This window comes from Phalacrocorax aristotelis, chromosome Z (assembly GCF_949628215.1).
Source record: "Phalacrocorax aristotelis chromosome Z, bGulAri2.1, whole genome shotgun sequence".
Taxonomy (NCBI): domain Eukaryota; kingdom Metazoa; phylum Chordata; class Aves; order Suliformes; family Phalacrocoracidae; genus Phalacrocorax; species Phalacrocorax aristotelis.
Genome location: NC_134311.1, coordinates 7,906,828 through 7,933,074, shown reverse-complemented (window position 1 = coordinate 7,933,074; position 26,247 = coordinate 7,906,828). Strand labels below are relative to the sequence as shown.

Genomic DNA, 26,247 nt, shown 5'->3' with positions numbered 1-26,247 from the left:
TGTTGGCAGAGGCTAAACCCCCCCTTGCTTTCCAACTGACCTCAGCTAATTCTGGGAGGTTGGGGGTGGCTGGGCTTAACTTCTGATTAACTCAAAGGTTTTATCGTGACTAGGTTCCTTTTACATTCTTGGAACTAGAATTAAGACTGAAAATGTCATCAGGTGCCAAGTCACTTTATTTGGCCAGAAATAGATACAGGAGAGAAAAGCGAAGAAGGAGAGGCAAAAAAAAGAGGTGAAAAAGGGAACGAGAGGGAGAGAGAGAGCGGGGCTGTTGCAGTAGCAATCACCACAGATCTGCGGCAGTCTGTCCGGGCAGGGGGAGCCCAGGCATCCGATTCATCTTTGAAGCTGGTGGAGGAGGGGATGTTGCAGAACATGCACCTCCTCTAGCTTCTCCCTTTATAGGCTTATCCTACTGTATAGTCAATAACTGTCCTGCGTACCCCTGCCTCCCACTCGGCGGTGGGGCACAGGACCAGTACCGTCACTAAAGGGTGCTTGAACGTTCTAGAGGGTCCGAACCCCCCCCATACGTTGCCAGTCGGCCTTGACTCTGCGCGTATGTGTGGGGGACGAGTACTCTGAGATAATGGGGTGCACATTCCTGCTGGGTCAACCTTGGTGATTAAACTGTCCCGCTCAGCTGCTGCAGTGATCAGGCTTTGTTAGAGAAACTTGTCTGCCAACAATGTTGAGACAAGTTTCTAGTCCCTGACACGTGCCATGCATGTATTCAGAGCTGAATGTTAGGTGTGTTTATTTACCAAAAACTGGGGCCACAGATACTTACTTGCCTACTCAAGAGCTTGTCTGCCATCATCTGCACAAAGCAAGCGTGGGCAGGACGGGGAGAGCTGAGCTCCTGGTCCACGGAGTGGGCCTGGACCCTTCTGTCAGCAGGCCGGGAGGAGTCAAGCAGGCCCTCAGTGGTTTTTGTGCTCTAGAGGCGGCTGTCCTGAGGCTGCCATCCTCACTCCCTAGACTGAGGTGTTGCACCTTACCCATGCGATAAAAACGATGATCCAAAATCAGGATCCGGATCTATAGTCTCTCCTCCAAAGCCAAAGACCAGGACCTGCTTTACTTTCTTTATTACTAGTGCAAAAACATCTCTGTGTTTTGTGGCACACAGTGGCCAGCCTTCACTAGAAGTCAGCGACTGATTTCACTCATGCTTTGGTTAAAGGCTGTACCCAAGCTAAACTAGTCTTGCTGAGAGGGCAGGTGACTCACGGTGCTAGCATACCCAGGGGGCTTCCAGGACTCTAGCTGGTGTCTTTGCTGCACGTGGTAGACATGCCACATGCAAAATGTGCAGACATGCTGTTAACCTATAAATCACTGGTGAAAGCTTTGATTTGGTCACAGGTTAAACTGAAGATGTATTTACTTAAGTGGGAACTGGACCAGACCCCTAGAGCTCTCACTCTACCAGTTATGAGACTACAGTAAGACAAAAGGGCACTGCTACAGTTCACGTGTTTTGATTCTCTTAACGCCCCTGCATTAATGTTACGATCTAACTGCTGATTGTCATACTCCTTTTTTTGAACGAGGCCCTTCTGAGCAAAAATAAAAGCAGAAAACAAAGTAGACGCACCACAATAAAACCTCTGAAAACATTCTCCCTTTTCATCTGTGAGGGAGTGGATCCAAAAGTCTTACTGTTCTGCATTAATTCAGTGCCTGCAGAGCAGTCTGGCATAGAGCTTGCCAGATGGAGGCTGTGGCTCTTCTGTAAGAGGTCATCAGCCCCTGTCATCACTACAAAGTGGTCTTTCTGGAACGGTGTCTGAAGCCATTCCAGAGATACTGTAATAAAATTTATCATGGATTTGTAGCATCAGAAAGAATAATTTATTAGAAGATAAACTTCAAGTATTAAGACAATGTGCAAACATTAGCCAACATTAAGTTACAGAGGGTGCAATCTCTATATAAATAGGTGTGCAAGAACCTGGACAACCAGTTGGAGCACTGGATAAGCTACTGAGTAGCACCCCTTCTCTGCCAATTAGACAGGGTGCTATTTACTAATTTAAAATTGGGCCCCATTATGTTCATTGTAACATGAGAATAGTGAACTAGTCTCATGAGCTGAAGTTCTACTGGGCCACGTTCTGCTGCCATTTACCTAAAATTCATTAATGCAATTGAAGGAAGAATCTTTCCTTTAATCTTTTTAAAATTTAAAATTTAATTTAGAGCTGATGGCCTAATCTTAATCTGGGAGATGCTTATACTAGATATGCTCAGGTTCAAGCCTAGTGTTGGCTGCATGATCCAAAGTAACGAACGTGTAGAGAAAAAACACACGTGCAGGAATTTAAAGAAGTGCTGCTTGCCATTCTTCAGAGGTGGCTTCGGAAACGAGTTTACGTTTCTTTACTCGCTGCCTTTCTGCTCCAAGAACGTTTTACATTGCAAAGCAGTGTCTTCGATGGATTTTGATAAGCCAGTAAGATTTGCAGCTAGGTATGGCATACTACCGGGTGTCACTTCATTGAAGTAATACACCTGTTTAAACACAAATAAGTGAAACAAAAAAGTCTATGAATTGCAATAGTTAGCCTTTTTTTGCAGAACCTAGATGAGTATCAAAGGCAAGTAGAAATGCATAGTGCTTCTGAAACTGAAGTTTGCTAACTGAAGTTAGCAAAACGAGCATGTGTTTTTACAGTACTTCAGTGACCTTGGAGTCCTCACTACTGCCAGGTTCTTAAGCATGTAGGTAAATGTACACAGCAGTGCAGCAAGAAACAGTATGTGTAACCTGTTAGATATGTGTGCTTTATGAACAAAGCTGTTGCCTGAAGAAAGAATCCCAGCTACTGAGAGTTGCTGAATATTTTCAGAAATATAATTTCTTAAATGAAAAAGTTATAGCCTTCCCATGGAAAAGAACAAAAGAGGAATATTGTCATTGCTCCAGAGATGGGATTGAGGTTGCATAATTTCTGACATATGAAAGTTGAAGTTAAGTGTTTAATCTGAACTAATTCCTTGGACTTCCTCCATAGTCAGTGAAAAGAGATGGGCATCAGCAGAGACCAGTTTAATGTGCACCATCTAGAAGTGTATTTTAGGATTTAATTAATGACTCTCTGGAGTGCCTAGCCACCACCAGTGCTTAGTTTAGATTTCTTTCCTAACATTTGGATTGGCTGAAGTTGGGCAAGACGGATTCTGCTTTATGGAATGAAGAATGTCTTAATAACCACACTGAACTCTGGGGAAACTGACTCATATTTTTGTTGTATTCCTGTCACTGTTCAAGACTGTCAGCTCAAATGAGATTATATGTACATGTAATACTACTGGAAAGGAGACACAGCTGAGGTCTGCAGAGTTACTCACCATACAGGAGCTGTTGGTGTCGCTGTAGATGTGGAATCCAGCACAAGTGATTTCACTTCTCCAGTATTCCAGACAAGGTGGCATCGACGCGAGGGTAACTGACTTCACAGCTATTATGTAGGGTTCACTGCGGGGCAAGGGGAAGAATCAAACATTTCTTCAACAAGATGTTAAAAATGTGGAAATGACTACAGGGTATATGCACAGCTAAACCAAAGATGTCATTTTCATATGAAGGCAAAAAAGCTCCTGTATGTTTAAAGATATATGTTAAAAGATTTCAGCTCTCTTGCGTCTCATTAAGGCTTTATCACAGACTCCAGTCAAGGAGACTTCTGTGGAAAGCCACAGAACAATCACCCACATGCAACACCTCCTGTTTTTATTTATCCTGCTCTCCATGACCCACGCTTACAGAATCAGGGTCTAGGAGCAACACTTACTGAGAGGTTTTACAGTGTGGACCCAGCAAAGGTAGACATGATTCAGTTCCCAGATGCAGGGAAAAAAAAGCAAGCACAGTACTGAATACTGCCTTTCAGAAGCAATGTTCTGTTAATATTAGAATTACTGAATCTAAAAAAAGAAATTGAGAATAAAGAATTATAAGATACACCAAATGGTCCCATTTATCCATGTTTAATTAGGCAAGAACAAAAGGTAATTTAATAAAAAAAAAATCAATGCATGTTAAACTGATAAAGGGACTTTTTAAACCAAATTCAGCAGCAAAATTTACAGATACAACAAACGTGTCACATGGAGGTTTCAAGAAAGGCCAAGTACTTTCCTGTATAAGAAAACCTCCAGCATTACATTAAGTGGGATTATAAAGTCACTTCAAAGAAAAAGACAAACTCCCAGTTAGTGCTGCAGCACACTGACAAGCCCTCCTGGACATGTTTTTTCCCAGATTGCCAAAGAAGCAACACTGGACTATGCTACAAATCTGTGATGCTCCGAATTTACTTCACCGCACCTTCACCTTGCAAAACAAATCTAGTTGTGCAAACTCTGGCATCAACATATTGTATTTTAGATCAGCTACTAACCTAATTTATTAAAAAATAAAAGATCATCTTTGTCACCCAATGACAGGCTCACATAAAAGTCAACAGTAATCAGACAGTAATCAAGACTGTATCTCCGAAGTGCTCACAGTTAAATCTGAAATTCCATACTCACCTTGGCTTACATGCTTGCCTTTGAGACACAAGAATCACAAAGTCTCTGGCTTTATGGCCAGCCACGGGTGGACAAGTAACATAATAAATTTTCTCCTCATTATTTAAAGCCTGTAGGAGATCGCAAGTTCTGTAGATACATAAAACACACATGCAGACCCTGATGCATGCAGTAGCATCTCTTACAAAAAGCACAGTACAAATATATATTCCATCCTAACATTAAGCCTATGATTTTCATGTTCGGGCAGCAAGGAAGAGAGGAGAAGACAGAGTGAAAAATTGAGGTTTTCTGCAACACCTCATCTGACACCACCTCTCTGTCCCACAAAATTGTTAAAAAGTGCTGCAAGATGCTGGAGCAATGTCTTAAAAACTTATCTTTTGCATACTGTTGATTGCTGTTTGGAATGACGTTAGCTTGCCTGCCATGCAACGCTGAATAAACAAACATTGTCTGTCTGACACACCACAGGAAAGACTGTCAGGAAACATTTGTAAAATTGTATTCAAAGTTGTGTTCTACTCCATTTAGACAGGGCCACCTGGGTAGGACACACTCACTCACTGTCTTGGAAATACTGATCACTGTCTCCGAGTTTTCACTACAAAAAGAAGTCAGAATGTTTCTTTACACTAGCAGTAATTAATTCATTTAATTTCAGCTTCTACTGCCTCAGCAATTACCACTGCTAAGCTGGTATTCCCTTTTGACCAGTCAATCAGGCTCCATGGTAGACATAAGAGATCTGAGATTTTGGCTGTAGATACAGAAAATGAACACAGTATTTCTTCACATTTCATTTGTTACAATCCAAAAATTCAGCAGAGACTGTGATTTTTCAAATATCCCTATGCTTCCACTTTCACCCTCGATAAAAATGAAAAAACTTCTCTTTTAATAGAATATTCACCAAATCAAATTACTATCATATTGATTCAATTGTCTCTAATCATTATTCTACACCATGTACAGTAAATAAAAAAACCCTCAAACACTTTTCACATCAATTCTGAAACCCATTCCAATTCAGATACACTTAATATGTGTAATGCAATAAGTACACTTAATACGTTATTTTTCTTAAAATACGCATTTCTTCATGTCTCACTTTGACTATATGATGAAGCTAAGCATCAGTGTCCCAAACAACACAATCATGAAGGAGTCCACAGCTTTGCCTTACTTCTTACAGAGAACATGCACAATATATTAACCTCAAGTTATATGCAACCTACTCAAATTAACCCTTTCAACATACATTTGTCTACACATGGAGTTTTGTTTATTTTAGAAAATAGTAATCCCTGTCCCAGCTCTCTCTTGACAGTCCAGGTCAACCATATTTTTAAATCAGACTTAGGAGAAAGGAAATTTTAAGGTAAAAAATCCAATCCATACTTTGACTAATGAAGGTTTAATGTCTACTTCTTAGAGAAATTTTTTATTAATTAGGTAGAAAAGTGTCAAACATCTCAAACATATTTGTATGGTAAAAGGTTAGTTGTCAGTTGATTTGAACAGTCTTAAAGAAAGGTAAGTTCTTACATGAAATGTGCGTCCCATCCTTGGCGGAGTGTGAAGTCAGACAACAAGTAAAAAGCTACATGTGACGGAGTATTCACTTTCATTCCAACCCTGAGAGACAGCACATCCCCCTCCTCGAGAGTCCATATGTTTACCTGAAAAAAGTGAATAACATTGAAAACAAAGAATGATTGCTATAAATATTTTAACACTTATAAATGTTACACATTTAGGACGAGACAATGCCTACTTAGAATCATATGCTATGTTGCAAAGCTAGTAAAGGCAGTATATTACAGACTGCTGCACACATTTTTTTATATCACAGTGACATACGACGCCCTAAAAATCATCAACAGCACTGCCTAAACAAAGATGTCCAATTTGGTGTTTCGCTGGAACCAAACAATTTGGCAAAACCACAGAAGCATATTTGTTGGGGCAAAGAAAACCTCTCACAGAAATGAGATATGGGTTTGCTTGTGTTTTTACACTCTCCTGTGTGTTGCCCAAGAAGCCCAGCTGATCAGTTGCTGGCAAGCCTGCCCTTCTGGGATCCCACGTCCTACATTCACCAGTCATTCAGACCATCTTAGAACACCTCCATGGTGCTCCCAGGTTGCACAGCAATCAGAAGTTTCTTTGCAATGTTTCAGGGAAACTTTAGGAGTTTTGGTTTTCAACCCAAGCCACAGTAAAACCAAACACTGCCAAGCCAATGTGTTTATTCACAAATGTAAAATGTTGCTTTTCTCCGCCCAGTTCTTACTGTGAGACGTAACTAAAGTGACTACGCATCTATTCCACAGGTATGCACTTACATCATCCCTTGCAGTCATTAATTCCCATCCTGGCTTTGCTGCTAGGTTTGCCAGTACTGCAATACTGCTGTAATTCACGTATGCCTGAAACAAAAGATACATTTCTGAAAATGAAGGGGTAAAGGTACATTTCACTGAACATTCCAGAAATTAGATGTTCTTTTTCTATCATTGCCCCTCAGTCAAACACAAATGTGTGCTTTCCCATAAGTGTTTTCCTTCCAGAAAACACAGTCCAGTAGTTTCTGAATTAAATACTTTCAATAGTTGATTACACGCTCACACGGCTGTTGGCAAAACAACCCTAATTAAACAACAACAAAATACTACTTTGGGCTTCTCCAATTGTAAAGCAGTGCAGAAAAACTGTGACCACAGAGAGATAATACAGGTAACCTCTCAGACCACTAAATTAATGGTTCTGCCCATCTTCCTCTTAAGTAATTAAAATCTACTAGAAAATTAACCTCTTCATTGCTAGCAATCTGTAGTCTATCTTGGCAATTGATTTACACAGCAGGCTCAGAGCAGAGAAAGTGCAAATATATCCATTATTTATGCTTGACTACAATGGATGGAGTTCTCACTTAACCACTGTATAATGAGAATATAGCTTTAGAGTCTTTAATAACAGGTTTTACTTTAATATTAAATAAATCTTAAGTAAGCCTTTTTTATCATTATGCACACATTTATATTTATTGTTTTGCAGAAAAGAAATGCTGCTTCAAACTGTTGAGATGTCACTCTTAAGAAGAAGTAACTTCCTGCGTTATAATTCCCAATTATTTATTTTTTCATGTAACGGAAAAAGACCTGATAAAATTTCTGGAAGCCACTGAGATCTTAAATGCAATGAAAATTTAACAAGAAATATTTGACACTGAAACAATATTTAAGGTGTCTATAAATCCACCTAAATTCACATTCGTCACAATTCATTTCATGACACAGGAACATTCTATGGCCTAGCATGTCTAAGCCAGAAACACATACCACCCGACACAGAGTATCTAAGAATGAATGTATGTTTTCACCATCTTTCCAACAGAAACAAAGTTTACACTATTTCACTGTTCATCTCTCTGTTGGTATTGCCATGTCTATCCCCCTGCTTTTAGATTTACTAAATCGTCTCCCCACAGCAATTTTTGAGAAAGTCAGTGGCTGGATAGAAGAAAAAAAACCCTGAACTAATTCCTTTATGTGAGAATTCAGCTTTTTAAAAGCTGAGGACACTGGGATATAAATCTGCAGGTGATCTTACAGCTCTCCTGCTTAAGGGACCACTTGTTAAAAGAGTATCTTAAAAACATTATTTATGTTTTCTATGAAACCTACTCTTAAATCATTAGTGAAGCATCTACTCTCTTTTTTGGGTTTTACACACTCAAAAAGTGCACAAATACACCATTTTATGACAATAGGGCTTGATCTCCAGATTACCTGGTTGCTTCCATCCCAGGTGTGAGGTCTGTCTTCGATAGTAGACAGCAAGCATTTTCTAAAACAAAGTTAAAAAGAAAAATAATACCTGAGTTGGTTCTTTACACTTTCTTCTATATATGCTAGAAACGATCACTTCTATAGGCTTAAGTGTCTTCTAAATACCTCACAGGTATTTTATCAATTTTCGTTTGCAAGACAAGTTTGCAATAACTCCTTTTTTTTCCCCAAGGAAGACAGGGAAACAGAATCACCTCTATAGCAAAGTATTTCTAAGAAAAGTAGCTTCTAACAATTTCAGTGCAACATAACAGTCATGTTTGAGACGACCGTGACTATTTAAGAAAATGATCAGTTTTTTAGAGGATACATTAAAATTTAAGTTCTCTTTGTAACCCAGCTATACCTTGCTAGCCGAATTCTCCTTCGGGCAACAGCTCCATGGTATCGTCTCATAGCATCCTTTATAAAAAGTAAACCAGAGAGTAACACACCAGATTATTTTAGGACACAGTCTAAGAAAGACAACTAAAAATTATTTCTTACATGCGTTAAGATATATTACAAATAAAAAGGAATTGTACTCTGTACTTTGGCCTTTCCCCAGATTAACCTGAGTCAGTGGTTAACTTTTGCTTTGACGATATTCCCTTGAATTTGCAAAAAGTTGTATCACAGTAGCATACTTCTAGCACTTTTTGGTCTTAAACCAGTGGCAGCTGGGCAGTGCGCCTCTTTCTAAATGTGTCACACACCAAATAACCTATTAATCCAATTCATCATCATGTGATGGTTAAAGTACAAAGGAAGCATGGAAGAATTCATATTTTAGTGCACATGGATCTGGAACACAGGGCAAGCACTGTGCAAAGAGATGTGATGTGCCCTTCAAGGTGGCAGACCTTGCCTTATTCTTATTCTGCCAGGGTGGATTTTTTTTGAAGCATGGAGGTGGCCCAAGAGCATACACCACACCAAACCATATTAAAGGTCAGGAGGACTTGTAAACCTGAAGGATATGCCACTTTGGAAAAGCTTCCTTTCCTCACCTTTTAAAGGCTGACATGCAGCTTCTGGAATAAGAAGAATCTCCACATTAGTGCATCTCAGTGTTCTTTATACCAAGGACTACATAATGTTTTTGAAGACCTCTCTGGCCTGTCTTGTAGAGCATTACCATACCAGCTGTCACAGTCAAATGACCACTGAATGTTTAAATTATCTTCAGCACATACTGATTTTCTCAGATTTGTTTGCTTTACTCTGAAGGAATGGGTGCATGCACATGTTCTTATCTTGATGCTTCCCTTGTGGATGCCCCTCTGGGCAGGTCTTTAAAGGAAGCACTGTTTTTCTGGCAGAAGCTAAGCTGCTGTGGCTTTTTTTATTTAAAAAAAAAAAAAGAAGAGTCAGTTTTTCCTCTTGGAACAGATTGTAATTGCCATAGTGAACCTTAGTGTCTCAGCTAGTACATAGGACACCTTGATTTATTTGTACAGTTGCCATCCTATAAAATATAAGTTCACTGATGTTAAATAATCGTTTAATTTCTGTCTGTGCTGGCTTTCTAAAAATCTCATAATTGGAGCAGTGAGGTTAATGACAGGTGACATCACAGCAAATAATTCAACAATAGTATTCAAACTGCTCCAAGTGCTTCATGAACCACTTTCAGGGAAACATATGCTGAGATCTCCACCTCAAAGGAACTGGAAAGCTCACCCATGTCATAGGATTTGATTCCTACTGACTTCTTTATTACTTCTATTTCTAATTTTCATTAAGGGTTTATAAAAATAAGTTTATTCACGGAACACTTAGGAGTTTCATCTACAGTCACTGAAGATTGCACAAGCAGATACAGACAGGTGCAAAATCTGCAAAAAGCAGGTTCTTCTCCCCTGTCCATCAATAACTACAGAATTTCTAATGATGACTACCCTCCACTACACCTCTCAGTTTTGGATGACTGAAGTTAACAACAACAAATACCTCAGTCAACAGCAAACTTTTAATTTAGAGGTTTTCTCTTCTGCAAGAGGATGCATTTCAGTGCCCTGTTTAGTCCTTGCTTTCCCAGCAAGGATATAGTGGCTGGCTGTGTGGCATGCAGTATGCTGGGCTGCACCACAACCTCATGTATGCATTCATTCTACCCCTCAGGATGAGAGCTGACCTCTGAAGTAGGTCGGATTCTCGGCAAGGTAAGCAGCTCTCCATCGTCATTTACAGCGTTGAAAACGAGAAACGCGCTGTTAATATGTCGTGCTTGGTTCTTGATCCATTCTTCACAGTTATAAGCATCAACACGGACACCAACCTCCACACTGAAACAAAAGTTTAGTTATTGAACTACTACAAGTGATACAGGAGCAGCCCTGAGACATACTAAAAAGGGCTGCTGTACACCTCCCTGGGTGCAGGAAGCCTGACTCAAATACCTTCTGTAGCATACAAATTAAATTACTCAGTCTGGACAGACACACCTCAAACAAAATAAAAGGTGGCACCAGCTAAATACCATTAATAAAAAGAGCGAAAACTGAGTTAAGTAGCAAAATATGAACACCAGTTGGCATGCAGTGAGGACAGCAAAAGCAAACAGGATGATATTGGTCTGATATTTAGCAGAACCATAGCATGAAGGTAATTCATGCCCTATTAGCATTCTGTGGGGACCAAATCCACCCACAAAGAAAACAGCCATAGAACATCAATGCCAGGGTAACATTTGTCCCATGTACAGGATTTGGAGGAAGAATTACTTTAGCTTCTGCTTTCTTGTGACTTGTCTTGCTACACCTCTTGCAACTTCTGAACATGTCCTCCTGCTGGAACAGGGTCCACGTAAGTTGTGTCACACCCCTGGCACAACCAGAGGGTCTGTTGGCCCGAAGTGCCATTCCTGTAGATGGGGAAATAGCCTAGCAGAGAGGTCCTATCCCTTTGCGAAAGGTCAGAGGAGAGTTGTTCTCTGTGAGGCAAACACAACAGTAGCCCTAAAGCTGCAGAGGAGATAGTGCATGCATAGGAAAGAGAAAGAGAGAGTAACCATTAGCAGGCAGGATCTGTGCAAGATTGGTCAAAAGCCACATCACTAAATCCCAGGAACAGGCATTCAGTGTGCCAAAATCTGTGTTTCACGCTTACAGTAACCGTATAGTGAACTAAAGATAAAATTTCAGCAAGGGCTGTAGCCATTTATTCCAAACTGCAACTGTCAAAGCCTCACCTCTGCATACACCCAAACCAACACTGGGAAGAAATAAACAAAATAAAGCATGAATTTTGCCAGTAACCAGCATTAAGTAGAACCCAGATCTGTCAACAGATGCCAAGACCAGAAGATCCTGGCAGCAAGCTGGAGGATCAAAGCTGGGGGACCAACCCGACCCTTGAAAATTCCTGAATTTCAGAGTAATATTTATGGTCTGAGTTTGCAGGATTGGGTTTTCGTTACAAATGATATTTAAATTGAGACTAAAAGTCAGAGAACACATTTTTAAAACTTTCACTGAGAAAAGTAAAAAAAGCACACAGACATATAGATACATCCCTCAAAACTCCAGCTGAAAAATAAGTTATTCAGTAACACAAATCCTGCTGATGGCTGAAACCTGAAACACACAGTTAGGCTGGTGCTAGAGAAGTCAAGGAAGACAAGCAGACAAGGAGTTTTACCTATTCTGAAATGTATTGTTCACAATTGCATTGAAGACAAGGCGGTCACCCACGATTGATGGTCCCCAGAATTTAAACATACTGACTGATTTCAAGACGGGTTGTGAACGACAAATGCGCCTGAAAAACAAAGCAAGAGAGACAGGGAGCAAAATATATAGTCATGTTAAAGAACCTCCTTTGTTAGGTTTGAAGCAGGTAGTGATTAGAGCAACAAGTTTTGCACAACCTAGAAGATCACTATATTACACTGATTTATTCCATAACCCACCGAAATACTGTTAACATGTTCAGCTCCAAGAGCATATAATTTGAGCTTCAAACATAACACCACCACCTATGTCATGCTGTTTCACTTTCAACACACTTTACAAACACTGACTAATTAATTCTCACTGCTTGATATTACATTTTTTTTTGGGGCGAGACAATAAATCCCTTACCTACAGAGTAACCGCTTACTTAACAGTTTCATTAATTTCTATATGACTGCATGGGGAGTAGGATATTGTTCAGAATGTAAAAGTGCCAGATCATAAAGCATTTAAACAATTAAAAGAAACCTGAGCAGAAAGGCTGAGCACCAGAAACAGTATTCAATCAAAGCAACGTCAGTCTATCTATTCTTTTTGATATTTGTACTTTTTTGCTTGTTTTTCAGATGTTTTCTGCTAGTGTTATATGAAATAAAAATAAAAACCTACTCATATAACTGCCAAATGCATAGCTGGTTTTGGCTTTTTTTTTTTTCATTTGGTCTGGTTTACTACATTATGTGCAGTTCACAACTGGTGCTGAGCTGGGAAAATCATCTTTGCACATACAAAGGGATAAAAAGATATTGAACTGATCACTTAGTAATTCAGAAACAGAACTGTTGGCTAAATTTCAAAAGCTGAGGGCACAATAGTGTACTACGAACACACATACTGCAGTAATTCTTTTCCCTTTGTCCTTCTAATTGCATAGTGCTTCCGCTCACCTGTCTCTTCTTATTTCAGACCTGATCCTGTACTGTGTTCAGTTACATGTACTCAGGTTCAGCTGGGTTGTCCTACTGGATCTCTTTGAACTGCTTGTGAGACAGGCTGTAGCCACTCTGGTAAAACTTTGCTGGTCTAGTAAGGAAGATTGTCTGTGCCAGGCAAGTACCCTTTCCATGTACTAGCTAAGCTGCTGAAACACACCTGATCAAACCCAGATACACTGCTAAAGGAAAAGTTTTGGAAAACTGTGTCATCTACACTAGGGGATTCCAATAACTCATCACTTCCCTGAACTTCACAGATGTTCCAGGAAAAAAAAAAATTTGTAGTACAGATACAGCTTAAGGGTTTGTGGAATCGGGATCTAGTTTGCAAGCCCTCTGGAGTGAGCAAAAATTAGTCTTCTACAGCAGTTCTAAATGTAGTCAAAACCCCACTCTTATTGGGATCTCTGTGCACCACATGAATAGGGGACAACATATAATAGTGCCATTTATTTTTAGACTTTGAAAAAACATGCTCTATCCTTATGCATATGTGTGAAACCACTCAATAAGAATCCTATACGCATATTTGAGAGTAATTTTTTTCATTGTGCAGTTTTTAAACTTGAAAAATACAGTTTTGTGCATTCCTAGCTTTTAACTCAGATACACACTACAAACTAAAGTACCAGTATTGTTAAATGCACACAATTATCTGTAGCTAATTAATTGTCTGGTACATCTTTTTAATAAACTAATACATTCAAATGACTTTGTAATTTCATTAAGAACAATTTGCTCTTCTGATTTAAAACACTAAATGGTGATCTTATTTACAATGTTCACTATAAAGATGCAAACACAATATCATGGAAAGTAAGACAATAATGAAAGAGACATTTGGCCTAAATATTCTGTTTTTCCTGGAAAACTATGCCCTGAATGCTTTCACTGCAAGTGTAAGAAATAAGAAAGTACAGAGCCAGTTCAAACTAATATTACTATCTGGAACATTTTCATTTACTGTCCAGCCAAAAAAGTGTCTGTGAGGGGGAGAAGAGGGTTAGTAACCTTTAAAATGCTGTTAGAAATTTATTTTTCAAGATTTACCCCTTCCCTTGTGTTCCTCCATCAGAGTTTGTGGCTATAGCAACTCTTAATTGGCACCTTCAAAAGCCAGGTCTAATTGTGAGTGGCCTCACAAAAGGTTTGTAATGAAAGTAGGTGTTTCTCAAGCATAAACTACAAATTCTCTCTTTTCAACAAGCCTCTGTCACCAGCTGTTATTCCTGAAATTTTCAACATGAGAAATCATGTTTGACATCCATTATTTCAAATAATTTTTTTCACCACTTCATTTGCTGATGTTTTGCTTTTCTTTTTAAACCTAAATGTGACTGTGACTAGGTAAAATTTAACAAATGAAAACAGGTAAATATTTTGGGTCACGTTATAGCAAAAATCTGAAACAATCCCTTTGAAGCCAATGGAATTGAACACTGTGGTAATGTTACTAAAGCAAGCTGTTTATCCAACCACTACAGAAAATCTGTTGTTATCAGTACAACTACTGGCTACAATATGAACAATAAATGGGGAAGTAATTTAATTATTAAAATTAAAAAGTGAAAACGTATCTAACATCCCTGCAGTGAATTAGGCCACTTGGTATGCAAGGAGAATTCAAACTGAAACTCAAGTGTTGCTTACAAAGAAGCTCTGTATAGAGTCCAAGGACAAGGAGGGAAAAAACCAATGGTTTGATTTCAGGGGAAGAGACATTAAATTATTATATGTCTAGGCCATCCTGACAAGCAATACTAGGCAGTGTCACAAAAATACTTCACCCTTATTACCTGAAGATGTCAGAGGCCTTTAAACTGCTAAAAATATTACAACCTTTAGGATGTGGGACTCAAGAGAGACTGAAAGGCTAAGTGACTTGCTGAAGGTTATGCATCCATTCTGTATGTGGACCAACAAAACAGAACCCGTTTCTTTTGATTCTTCTTCTCTGATTTATTCTTTCTTCTGGCATAAGGATCCACAGACTAGCATTGAGAAGGCTGTTCATTTTTGGATATCATTTGATACACGGTCAGGATCAGTTTCACCCTGACTAACTCTGCTATTAAAACACTGGACCAACTATAAGGAGGCTAGGTTTCCATTCCTATTTTCAATGCTGACTTTCTGCAAAGAGTTTCAGAAGAACAACATAGCCCCTTTTGCCTTAGGGTCTGAATGTGTAACAGAAGAATAATATTTGACTCCCACAATGGTGTAGCATGCTCTGGGAAATGTACCACATAAACAGTTCAAAGGCCTCCTGCAATATGGGGAGGAAGAAAAGTCAACGGTTTGGGTCTGTATTTTTCATAAAATAAATCCCAGTTAAGCCCTTAATATTAAAGTCACACCAATTTATAACTGTATGCAAAGACTACGATTTGAAAAGTACCTTGCTGAAACACTTGCCACTGTCTCTATCCAAGCCATGATCTGACCACCAAAAGTATTTCCATGCTGGTTTGCATGAAGAGGCTGGACAAGCTCAACATTGAGTACGTGAGTAAAGCTGGTTGAAACAGCATCTTCCCCTTCAGAAATATCTGAAATATCATAGCAATGTATTAATGAATTATTAATTCATTGATATAGAGAGCCAAGAAGAAAACACCCCAGTTACAGAAGCATGCAATTTGCTTCAGACACCACGAGAAGAAGAAAAAAAGACACAGAAGACCTCCATTCTTTGCAAGGGAAGCAAAAGGCTGTAAGATTTGCCCTGTTGGATGCTGCACCCTGCAGTCTATTGCAGCACAGTGGTCCTTCCCAGCCCTCACTATATCCTTCAAAGAAACTGTGTCAGAAGCAGTTACTGTGAAAGATGAATGCAGGCAGTCAAAGCTAGCCAACTGCCTCAACATGTGCTTGTGATTGCTATGCATGACCTCTAACAGATTTTATCAGAGCAGTTTATCACTTACTTAAGTGCCTTTTATAGACTTTGACCACCATGTATGATGGGCACCTATGCAAATGTGTCTAATTAAGGTTAGAGTATGACATGATTATTTCATAACCTGTTACAAATAATGTGATTTACCAGAGACAATATAGAACCTGTGAAAGTGAGAAATAGGGAATCAGTAACTACTTTGTTATTTGAGTGTTTCCAATTTCACTTTCAAATGTTTAGCCATATATCCTCAATCTTCGTTTTTTTCAGTTATATTTTGCAAAGGCAGATTCAGACATGAGATGACATCAGTCATTTTAAAAGTGCACATCTGTGCTAGAAGCTACTTGACCTGAATTGTACTTTTGTCTTTTGCCATAATTAACTACCTTGATCATTATATAAATGTGTGGACACATTTGACTCACTTGCACTTTGGACTTACTTCAGTTGTTGCCTAAGATCTATTCAGAAGACAACTTCACTTTCTGGATATAATTTATGCCTATTTTTCTACCTGGCAGCCTTTACATGCAATACCTTCTTCACTCTTTCCCCTATTTCACTTGCTCTGTCTCCTAAGGAGTGCTAACAACAATAAGATCCTTCAAGGAAGTTTCCAGGCAAGGCAGTGGAAACTAAAAATCAGCAACCTCTGATTTGTCTTTCATGGTATTAAGCTGTCTCCTATGAGACAGCTACCATGAAGACAAATAATTTGTTTGTAGCAAACAAGTCTCTCTAATTCCACACAATCTTATTAAATTAAGACTAGAATTTCTATTTACAACAGGTTTTGTCTTTCCTTAGTTAAACCACATAATGTCTGTTGTTTATACATGGAGTTAAATCTCAGATTTTCCAAATGCCAGCATATATCTTAACTATTGTGAGTAATTTCTTTTGCAGGGCAACATAGCAACTTTTGAGCACAAGTGTCTTTAAGAACAGAGATTACTATCAGAAATAAAGATGAACCTGTTTCTTGGCTCAATTTTTCTAATTTGGTCATGAGGAGTTTAAATTTTTTTTCCTACCTGGTTTAACCTTTGTGTAATGAAGTTTCTCCTGCTTTCTGGGAATGATCTCATGGCATAAACACAGTTCTTACTGCTTCCTTGCAAAGATACAGCCGTAAACCTGACTGAACATAAGCCTGACTACATCACAACTAGTGTCATAGGACTTTACTTCCATACTGCAAAGCTCCATGTGACCTGTTAAATCTTACACATATAACCTACATGAAGATCTGCCTTAAACATCCATTTAATGCATGCTTGGCCTTCAATCCTACATTTTAAAATCTGAAACTTCGTTAGAATAGCTGTCTTACACACCTTCACAAACCTGGCACACACTTTTCTACATGATACCACAACTTCAAGGAGCTCTACTGATAATGTTTTGTCTGCTTTTTCCCTCCCTCCTTCCCATAAATCATTTCTTCCATCTTCTATGCTGATCTCAGTAATATACCTTCTCTAGACAATTGCTGCACTAGGTTCTGAAAGACCTGTTGATAGCCCACTTGGATTCTTCTTCTCTCAGCAGCCAGAGTGTGCTCCAGGAGGTCTTCTGTAGACAGAATCTTTACAGGTTCTAATTCAATCTAGGCAAACAAACAAACAAAAGGTTCTGAATTCCATAATCATAACAAAGTGCACTTTGAACTTAAAATGGCATTGGCATTTTCTACAACCTTCTGCTATCAACAGTCCAAGATGACAAGTTCTATTAATACAAACAGATGCCATGGATATGACATCAAGCCAATAATATACAGTCCTTACTTTAAACTATTTTAGTGCTTTCAGGTTAACCAATTTATCCATTAACCTTTCATAGACAAGCTGGGCTTTATTTTTGGTAAAACTGTTCTAATCTGTTTCTTCTGCAAACTGTAATATATCACTGCAGAAAATAAAGACAAATTGATATATTAATTGGTCATGAGATGACTGCTCTCTGCCAATCTGCAGTGGATGTTAAAAAGGCAGATGCATTGTCAAAACACATTCAACAAGACAGGAAAGTCAGATATATGATTCTAGTCACTCATGTTCAAGAAAATAGAATACTACACACAAAGGGAGTTTATTAAGAGGATCTGAGGAATATTTGATCTTTCTCACACGAGAACATCAAAACAACTGTGCCTGTTTGGCACAGGAATGTGAAGGCCAAACAGTACCGTGACTGATTTCTAAACACCTCTGGGAAAACGAACACTGGGGAGAAGAAAACACCGGCATGAAAATGAAAGAACATAAACAGCAAAGAATTTAGATTGGAAACTAGCTTAAAAACAATGTCTGCTATCTGAACAGTGATGTCTGAACAACCTCCTCAAAAGAGGGAGTGAAGGACAAAGAAATCACATGCCCAACACCCTTGCAGGTTTCAAGATGTGTATAGATCAGTTTCTGAAAAAGAAAGACTGTGCAGACTCATAGGAATTTCTTCCAGTGCTTACCTTTGTCAATACTGCAGCCCTTACAAAGATACCAGTTCTATTACTAGCAAAAGAAAGTAGAAACAATAAAAAAGCCTAACAACTTCAGAGCAGAGATGTGAGGGGGAAAAAAAATCTCCATATCGTCTGGACTTCATGCTCTTTTCCTATTACTGATCAGCATAAACAGGTATGAACATTCTCCTGTGTTTCATAATCAGAAAATTGGATTATTTCACAGAAAATCTGTCCCAGTAACTTCAAGTATAGAAGAAAATAGAAAGAATACCTTTGCAGCACCAAACGGTATGGCTACATATGTTGCATATGCTATACACACAATTTTTTCAACATTAAGCAAAGCTTCCTGTACTGTAACCTTGATGCCAACCTACAAGAAAGGAGGTCGGGGAGGAAGAAGACAAAAAAGGTATTTACATTATTGTCAGTTGAGCTGAGACAAAATGGTGCAGTGTTTATCAAATTAATCACATCCATTCTCTTAAACAGAAAAAAAGCAAAAAAACATGCTTTGCTATCATTGATATATCTCTGAACACGTAAGAACATCACAATATTTGCTGAGCTCTCAAGATCTCTCTAGTACAACAACTATGTATGTAGGTTAGCATCCCTTGTAAGGTAAAATAAAAAATAGGAAAGACACTTAGATTTAGTTTTATGGATATCTCTTTCATTTACTTATGTACCATTTGGAGTTCCTATGTGAATCTTTCTGACACCTGTATGAGCAAAAAAGTCTGTATAAATGTATAAAATACAATGTAGCACTTGAAGGTGGAACACTGTATTTGATACTGTGAGACAGACCTGACATTCATAAAAGCTTCTGATTTTTTTCTTATTTTTAGAACCTTTTGGAATACGTTCTCTGTGAGATGCACCACTCATTGATATTGGACTTGGGTGCAATGCAGAGAAAAGTACCCTTAAGGTTCAATTCTGATTTCAAGTAAGCGACTGGGCAATGCATTGCATACTTGCTACAATATGAAGAGTAAGAACATGCATACACCTAGTATAAATGTTTTTCTATCAGAAGTTTCAAAACCACTTAGAACTCCACCTATTTGGTGGATCCTAGCTCTGATCCAAAGACTATTTAGGCATCAATAGTTTTGGTCTGGACCAATACCACATATCCCATCCTGTTCATTACAGCTACAGAAGAGTTTAAGTCTTCAGGGTCCAGTTTCTATTTTGACATGGATTATTTTACAGGAAACATGCAATTACAACAGTCATTATGAAACCAGAGTTTCATTAGGCAGTTCTGTTGTTTAGATAGCTGCAACAAAGCTCCTTCTAAAACAAATAAGACTGGACACATGTTGCATTCCACTGCTCCTCCCACCTCTCTCCTATTTTTTACTTATCATTAGGAATAAGAGTGACCACCTCTTACCTCCATGCTGGTTTTGAATGCTCTCTTCACCTCTGCTTTGATGGTAATAATTTGTCCAATCCTATTAAGAACAACAACATCCTATGGTAGGTAAACATGCAGCTTAATAAGGCTTTTAACCTGCCTCTCCACATATTCCTAGCAGTAGTGAAGAAAATCTCATTAATCATCCTGCGTCTTCCATGCTGTACTGAAAATGCAGTGAAAAAGGTTTAGCACTGTTCTTCATCAGACAGACTTCACTCATGGTCAGTAATGATGTTAGTCACTCAGAAAAGTGCATGAGCTTAATACTAGCGTTCTTCCTCCTTGCTGATATCTGTGTGATGCCAGGTGTGCTTCAGACCCCAGGTCCTCCAAGAAATTTTGGCCTAGATACTACTTTTGTTCAAAGGCACAACTTGCTGTGAGTTACACCAAATCACTAAGTACCTCTAGCTGCAAAACCACACAAGATATCCTCCATATACATTCTCTAGCATACAGGCACATGCACATGAGGAAATAATAACCGGAAACAAAGTGCTCTGTGGCATCTTTGAGGGACGAGGGAAGAGTTCACTTTCCAAGTTTTGGCCAAGAAAAGGGCTGCAACATGTCCCTTCTGTTCTAACAGCTTACTTCTGAACAACTACTCTTGCCCATTTACCTACATAGAATGCTGTGTGAGGGTTTCTAGATGATGGTCTGTGTAGGGCCACGACAGAAAAACTGCAAGCTGAACACAGCTGTGAGAACATGACCTTGCAGAAGGGAACAGGGAGGATGGTTATTGAACAACATGTTGTTGCAATCCGGGAACTGCTGTTAGCCAGGGGAGCACACACCTGGCAGACCTTGGTGCATGCACTGGTCACACATGCCGCAAAGTCTAGCTAGTACTGTTCCACTGGATCTGCTGAGGTCATAAAAAGGGGGGGCTCAAAGCAGAGAGAGAGGGGACACAGAGCACACTCTGAACCACTGGGGATGCCCTGAAGGTGCCATGCGTACCTCTCTTCTCCACAATGACCCTTCTAATGGTCACCCCTCCTGCTCAGCAGTGTCTCAGGCATAGTCGGGTTGGTAAGACTCTCATAAAGGGAAAACAATATGCTAGTTAACTGCTTATACAAGGCTATAATAGAGCAATAAATACTGTTATGCTTTCTAAATATCATGTGTGGGGTGAATTTTGTGCATAGGAGTCCTGCAAACCTGTTACAAATGCCTAAACAGAATTATATCTTTTTACCTACAGAGTACCAAATTTAAATGAAAAAATAATTTCTTTCCTTCTGGAATTTCTGAAGGACCTGTTACATGTTAGAAAACAAGGGTTATGCTTGTTGTCAACCCCTAATATCCTAACTCAAGGATGCTGAAAGGGTGGAAAGAAGGCAGTTTCCCCTAAAGTTGTCTTTTATCCCTTGGAAAATAATGAAAAAAAATCATTAAAACAAAAATTAAGTCCTATATTATCTTGTAGGCTTAGTCAACATTTGGTGATTACAAATGCGAAACAGTTCTGTTTTGTTACAGGAACACATTTTTTAAAAGAGCTGAAGGAAAGAGATGGTAAGAAATAAACTGAAAGAGCACTTGCAACAACAAAAAATTCATACAATAACTGTTATAGGCACACATTCCTTATTTTACAGAGATAAGTAATGAATGCTGCAGGCCGTTTTGACTAGAGCCAAAGATCACTGGGCAACCGGTTTCTCACCTGGCATCTAGGTTGCCAAGTCAGAGTTACTACAGTTTATTTTTGATCTGTGAAATTGATCTATTTTCTAGGCAAGTCAGGCAATTACAGACTTAACACTGTGACCCTGGGGAGTCCGTTGGCCTGCTGTCTCAGATTTTATCATGCCTCAGTTTATCTCTGCCAAATAAGAATCTCTAGAATGAAAACGTTTTACTATTGTTTGCTAGTTTTGTACCTGGCAGCCTCTTCAAACTGTATATCATCCATAGACACTGTCGCACAAGACATACCGGCATGTTTCTCAGCTTCAAGAGAGACATAAGGACACAAAGTTACCACATTGTATTTGCAGCAAACTGTTCACCTATATACTTCTGCATGAGAAACAGAGAAGAAACCCAGTAGATCCCAGTTTTTCTTTTAATCACCCCAATGTAAGTCTGCAGTGGACCCTCTAGAAAAAAAGAAGCTAAATAAGATTAAAGTTAATATTTAGTATGAAATAAGGGTAACATCAGGAGATGACACTAGATTATGATAATGATCCTACTCAGTTTAAAAACCTCTATTTAAGGTCTTTCTCTAAAAATGGATATTCTGGTAAAAGAGTACTAACAAGCATGCTGCAGGACAAAAAAAGTCAAAGTATTAACAAACCTACAGATATCTCAGCAATCTCCCTCAAAACAGGATGTCATGAATATCAGCTATGTTAAACCAGTGTGAAAGTTTTATGTCAGTTGGGGATTCTCAGACAGAGGAGAAAGATCGACCGGCTTAGTTATCTTTTTATAGTGAGTTATTTTTATTTGACCATAGCACCTAGAATGCCAAGTCAGAGGCCAAATCTCTATCACACTAGGAGCCGTATGAATACAGGGAACCCCTGCTCCAAAGTTTCCTGAGTGACAGAGGCAAGAGAGGACTAGCAGGAAACCTAGAAAACAGCACTGCACAGCAAGCAGGAGTTTTTGCTCCCAAGCAGCCCAGTACTTTTTGTGAGCATCTGAAGAAAATGTTTGAAAGAATTAGGATGGTGCATGAGTTATATCATTATCTGAGGAGTTTCCCTTGAAAATACAAGGGAGAAATACATGAAGGCACTTATCAGAAACACAGCAAAAGGTGACAAAAGGGAAGACATTGCTGACAGCTAGGAGGTTGGAGCCACCACTAGGACAGGTAATGCAAGGTGACCAGTAAGATGCTGTTAGTCATAAATAGCCTTAAAAGTGAGGAAGCAGCCAAGTGGATTACATCTAAAGCAGCAGGATATGAAATGAGGAAGGTGCAAAACCCAGTCACTTGCAACTGCACCATCTGGCACTAATGCAGATGAAAGAAGGTAAGGCCAAACAAATCCCTCTCTACCATACTGAGTTTGCTGTGAGACAAAAAGCAAAGCAAGGAAAGGTGTTAAAAATCCTTTTTGTGCAACAGGATTAGCCCTGTGGGGTAAATGACTGCTGCTGCCCTAAGCCTAACCAAGTAAAAGCAATTATGAAAGGTGGATTGAAAGTGAGTTCTGGTGGCAGATTCACAGCTGATGAAGATCATTACAGCTTAACTGAAGTCCAGGGAGCAAGGATGAACCGTCATAGCAGCTAGGGCTCTGCTACTTCAGAGCAGGGACTTGAGTTCAGGGATTACTGAGACGAGTTCGGTCTCTCTGCAAAGAGCATTGCTAATGGATAAATCACTGAAGGGCTGAAACCAAATGACTCCTTTATGCTAAAATATATCTCAAAAAGAGTGTGATCATACTGGGAAGTTGCTGCATATCAGGTAGTTACTGGGTTATTGTGTGGGACAAGTTCTCCAGAATCCCAACTCTTCCTGTATAGGAAGAGCGGATTATGTAAAGCTGCGCCGAGCACAGCACGCACCTACGCAGCAAGCGCACCACGGTCACCGTGTTGTGTGGAGATGCCATCCAGACATCCAGAATATTCTCTTCAAGGCTTATTATGGGCTGCTAATGTATGCAGCTGTCCTTGGAAACAGAGTTCACCGACAGCAGAAATGGCAGCGCCTTAGATTTGCTTTGTGCTTTAGATGTGTCTTCCACTTCCAGAAGTTAGTGGAAGAGATTTTAGAAGTTTTCAAAGCTGAGTTACACCAGACACAGAGTGCTCTGCATGCTGGTTAGGTTTGTGGTTGGTGTCATATATGTGTTGTTCCGTTCCCCCCTCCCACCCCCCCACGCATCTATATTCTTAAATTAGTACTTTTCTTTCAGTATTTTTCCTTTTCCCGTCCATTTTTTCCCTCTGCTGCTCTCTTTTTTTAATTCTCCCCATCCTAACCACCCCGGCACCCACTTCTTCACCCTCCCGAGATTAGACACCCCTCTCCAGCCCCACAAGCTTTCTCAGTCCCTTGATGCCTGTTCCTAATCTGAAACCCCCAGACCTGACACACTCCCCGCGGCTGAAACACTCCCCCCACTCTCCCAACCCCACCAGCTCCCCACAAGCAAAATTTTGCCGCCTCCTGCCGTCGGCAAATACAGCGATGGGGCTGCCGGTTTTCATGGAAGGAGACGCTGTCCCCACACGGCCGACGAGTTTAGAGCACGTTTCTGAGGGGAAGGAGGGGGCGCGGGGCGGCCCCGGGGCAAGCGGCGGCCGGGGCACCTCTCCCCGCCGCCCTGAGGCGAAGCTCCCCCGCCCGCCCGGCCGCTAACGCCTCTTTACCTGCCAGGTAGGCGGTGACGTCGATCCACTTGAAGAGCTGCCCGGCGCTCAGCTCCCCGCGGTTGTTGGCATGGGCCGGCAGGACGGTCTGGCACATACGGACATCGCCGGCCGCCGCTGCCCCGTAGTGCTCCATTGGTGCGGTATGAAGATGAGAGCAACACAAACGGGACAGCGACGGCACCACCTCTCCGAAGTACGGAGGGGCAGCGCTGGTTTTGTACGGCCTGGCCCGGCCCCCCTGGGGCGGGCCGTTCCCGCCCCAACGCCCGCGGCTGAGGGGAAGGGGGTGGCGAGGCGCTGCGGGACACGGCTGAGCGCAGGCTGCCCCCGCGACGCGGAGGAGGGTGGCGGCAGCGCTGGGACCTGTTTTGACACCCGGCCGCCTGTTTCCATCCGCGGCGGCTCCCGCCACAGCACCTCCGAGGCTGTCTCACGGCATGGCGTGAGCCGCTGCCACTGGCAGGCTTTGGCAGGCACATCGCTGCTGAAATATTTATAATCCACCTCAGATGTTTGTTTGTTTTGTTTTATTTTTAAGTCTTTCTCACTCATGTTGTCACCACCTCGATAGCCTGGCAGATGGGCCCTGGGAAGACAAATTCCCATATCCAGACACTGGTGAGCCCAGCAGGGAGGTGCTGTGGCCTGGTGAACCTCTGCTGCTGCCAGTACAGACATTTTGATACCTTTCCTGGTCGCCCCGGCCCCGGTCATGTCTTCACAGAATCACAGAATGGAGGGGTTGGAAGGGACCTCTGGAGATCATCTTGTCCAACCCCCTGCTTGAGCAGGCACACCCAGAGCAGGGGTACAGGGCCACGTCCAGGCGGGGTGTGAATGTCTCCAGGGAAGGGACTCCACAGCCTCCCTGGGCAGCCTGTGCCCCTGCTCTGGCACCCACACAGGGAAGGGTTTTTTTCTCCTATTGAGGTGGAACTTCCTATGCTCCAACTTGTGCCCATTGCCTTTGTCCTGTCATTGGGCACCACTGAAAAGAGCCTAGTCCCATCATCCTGACACCCACCCTTTAGATATTTATAGGTATTGATGAAATCCCCCCCCCAGCCTTCTCTTCTCCAGGCTAAACAAACCCAAGTCTCTCAGCCTTTCCTCATATGGGAGATGCTCCAGCCCGCTGATCATCTTGGTAGCTCTCTGCTGGACTTGCTCAAGCATTTCCACATCCTTCTTGAACTGGGGGGTCCAAAACTGGACTCAGTACACCAAATGTGGTCTCACTAGGGGAAGAATAACCTCTCTCAATCTGCTGGCCACACTCCTTTTAATGCAGCCCAGGATACCATTGGCCTTCTTGGCCACAAGGGCACATTGTTGGCACAGGAGTTAGAAACTGGAGACCTCATGGAGGGCTCTTCCTCTCACCTCCTCCTCCTCACATGGCTGGTAAGGTACTGCAGGACCTTGCTCTTGCAAACTATGAAAATACAAGCACTGCTGAGGAAGAGGAGAGCAATCCCTTGAAATGGGCCAGGAAGGCCAATATTTCTCTATTGCTATGGATACACCGTTACTACTGTTGAAGGCTCAGGAACATGGAGAGGGCAGTTTGGACATGCTGAAAGGCTGGGCTTGTCAGCTGTTAAGGCAGGGATGCTTGATGAAGCAGATGTGTTGCTTCAACATAGCGGAGTGTGTAACCTGTAAATGGTCTTTAAGACTGCAAACCTTATATTTGACTTTGTGCTATTTTTCTCCCTCTGGGTATTGTAAATAGCATGGTTTTCTGTAGAGCAGCAAAACTCTCTTCTGCCTTTCCCCTTTATCATCTAGCTATGACTTGTTCCCCACTGTTCCAATAACTGGCTTCCTGTGTTGTCCTGATTTTGTCTGGGACAGTTATTTTTTGTTCTAGTAGCTGGTACAGAGCTGTGTTTTGGATTTAGTATGAGAATAATGTTGATAACACGCTGATGTTCTAGTTGTGGCTACATAGTGCTTACACTAGTCAAGGACTTTTCCAGCCTCCCATGCTCTGCCAGGTGCACAAGAACCTGGGAGGCAAAG

At 40.8% G+C, this 26,247-nt stretch overlaps 1 protein-coding gene across 1 annotated transcript; it reads right to left on the bottom strand.

Moving 5' to 3' along the window:
• Nucleotides 1-1,840: 1,840 nt before the first annotated feature.
• On the bottom strand, nt 1,841-24,406 carry ACOT12 (acyl-CoA thioesterase 12). The gene is made up of 15 exons (XM_075078218.1): nt 24,220-24,406; nt 21,759-21,828; nt 19,834-19,894; nt 18,697-18,798; nt 17,432-17,564; nt 15,452-15,602; nt 12,021-12,140; nt 10,516-10,666; nt 8,746-8,801; nt 8,340-8,397; nt 6,894-6,977; nt 6,094-6,227; nt 4,546-4,674; nt 3,361-3,487; nt 1,841-2,520 (listed from the first exon to the last, which is right to left on the bottom strand). Exons 1-15 carry the CDS (start codon nt 24,353-24,355, stop codon nt 2,389-2,391), a joined length of 1,644 nt encoding a protein of 547 aa, XP_074934319.1. The 5' UTR covers nt 24,356-24,406; the 3' UTR covers nt 1,841-2,388.
• Nucleotides 24,407-26,247: the final 1,841 nt, after the last annotated feature.

Coding starts and splice junctions, on each gene's coding strand:
- ACOT12 (XM_075078218.1), bottom strand. CDS start 24,355: ATGGAGCACTACGGGGCAGCGGCGGCCGGCGATGTCCGTATGTGCCAG. Junction 15,603..17,431: donor GCAGCAATTGTCTAGAGAAG/GTATATTACTGA, acceptor ATGATATTTCAG/ATATTTCTGAAGGGGAAGAT. Junction 6,228..6,893: donor TAATGACTGCAAGGGATGAT/GTAAGTGCATAC, acceptor CACTTTTTTCAG/GTAAACATATGGACTCTCGA.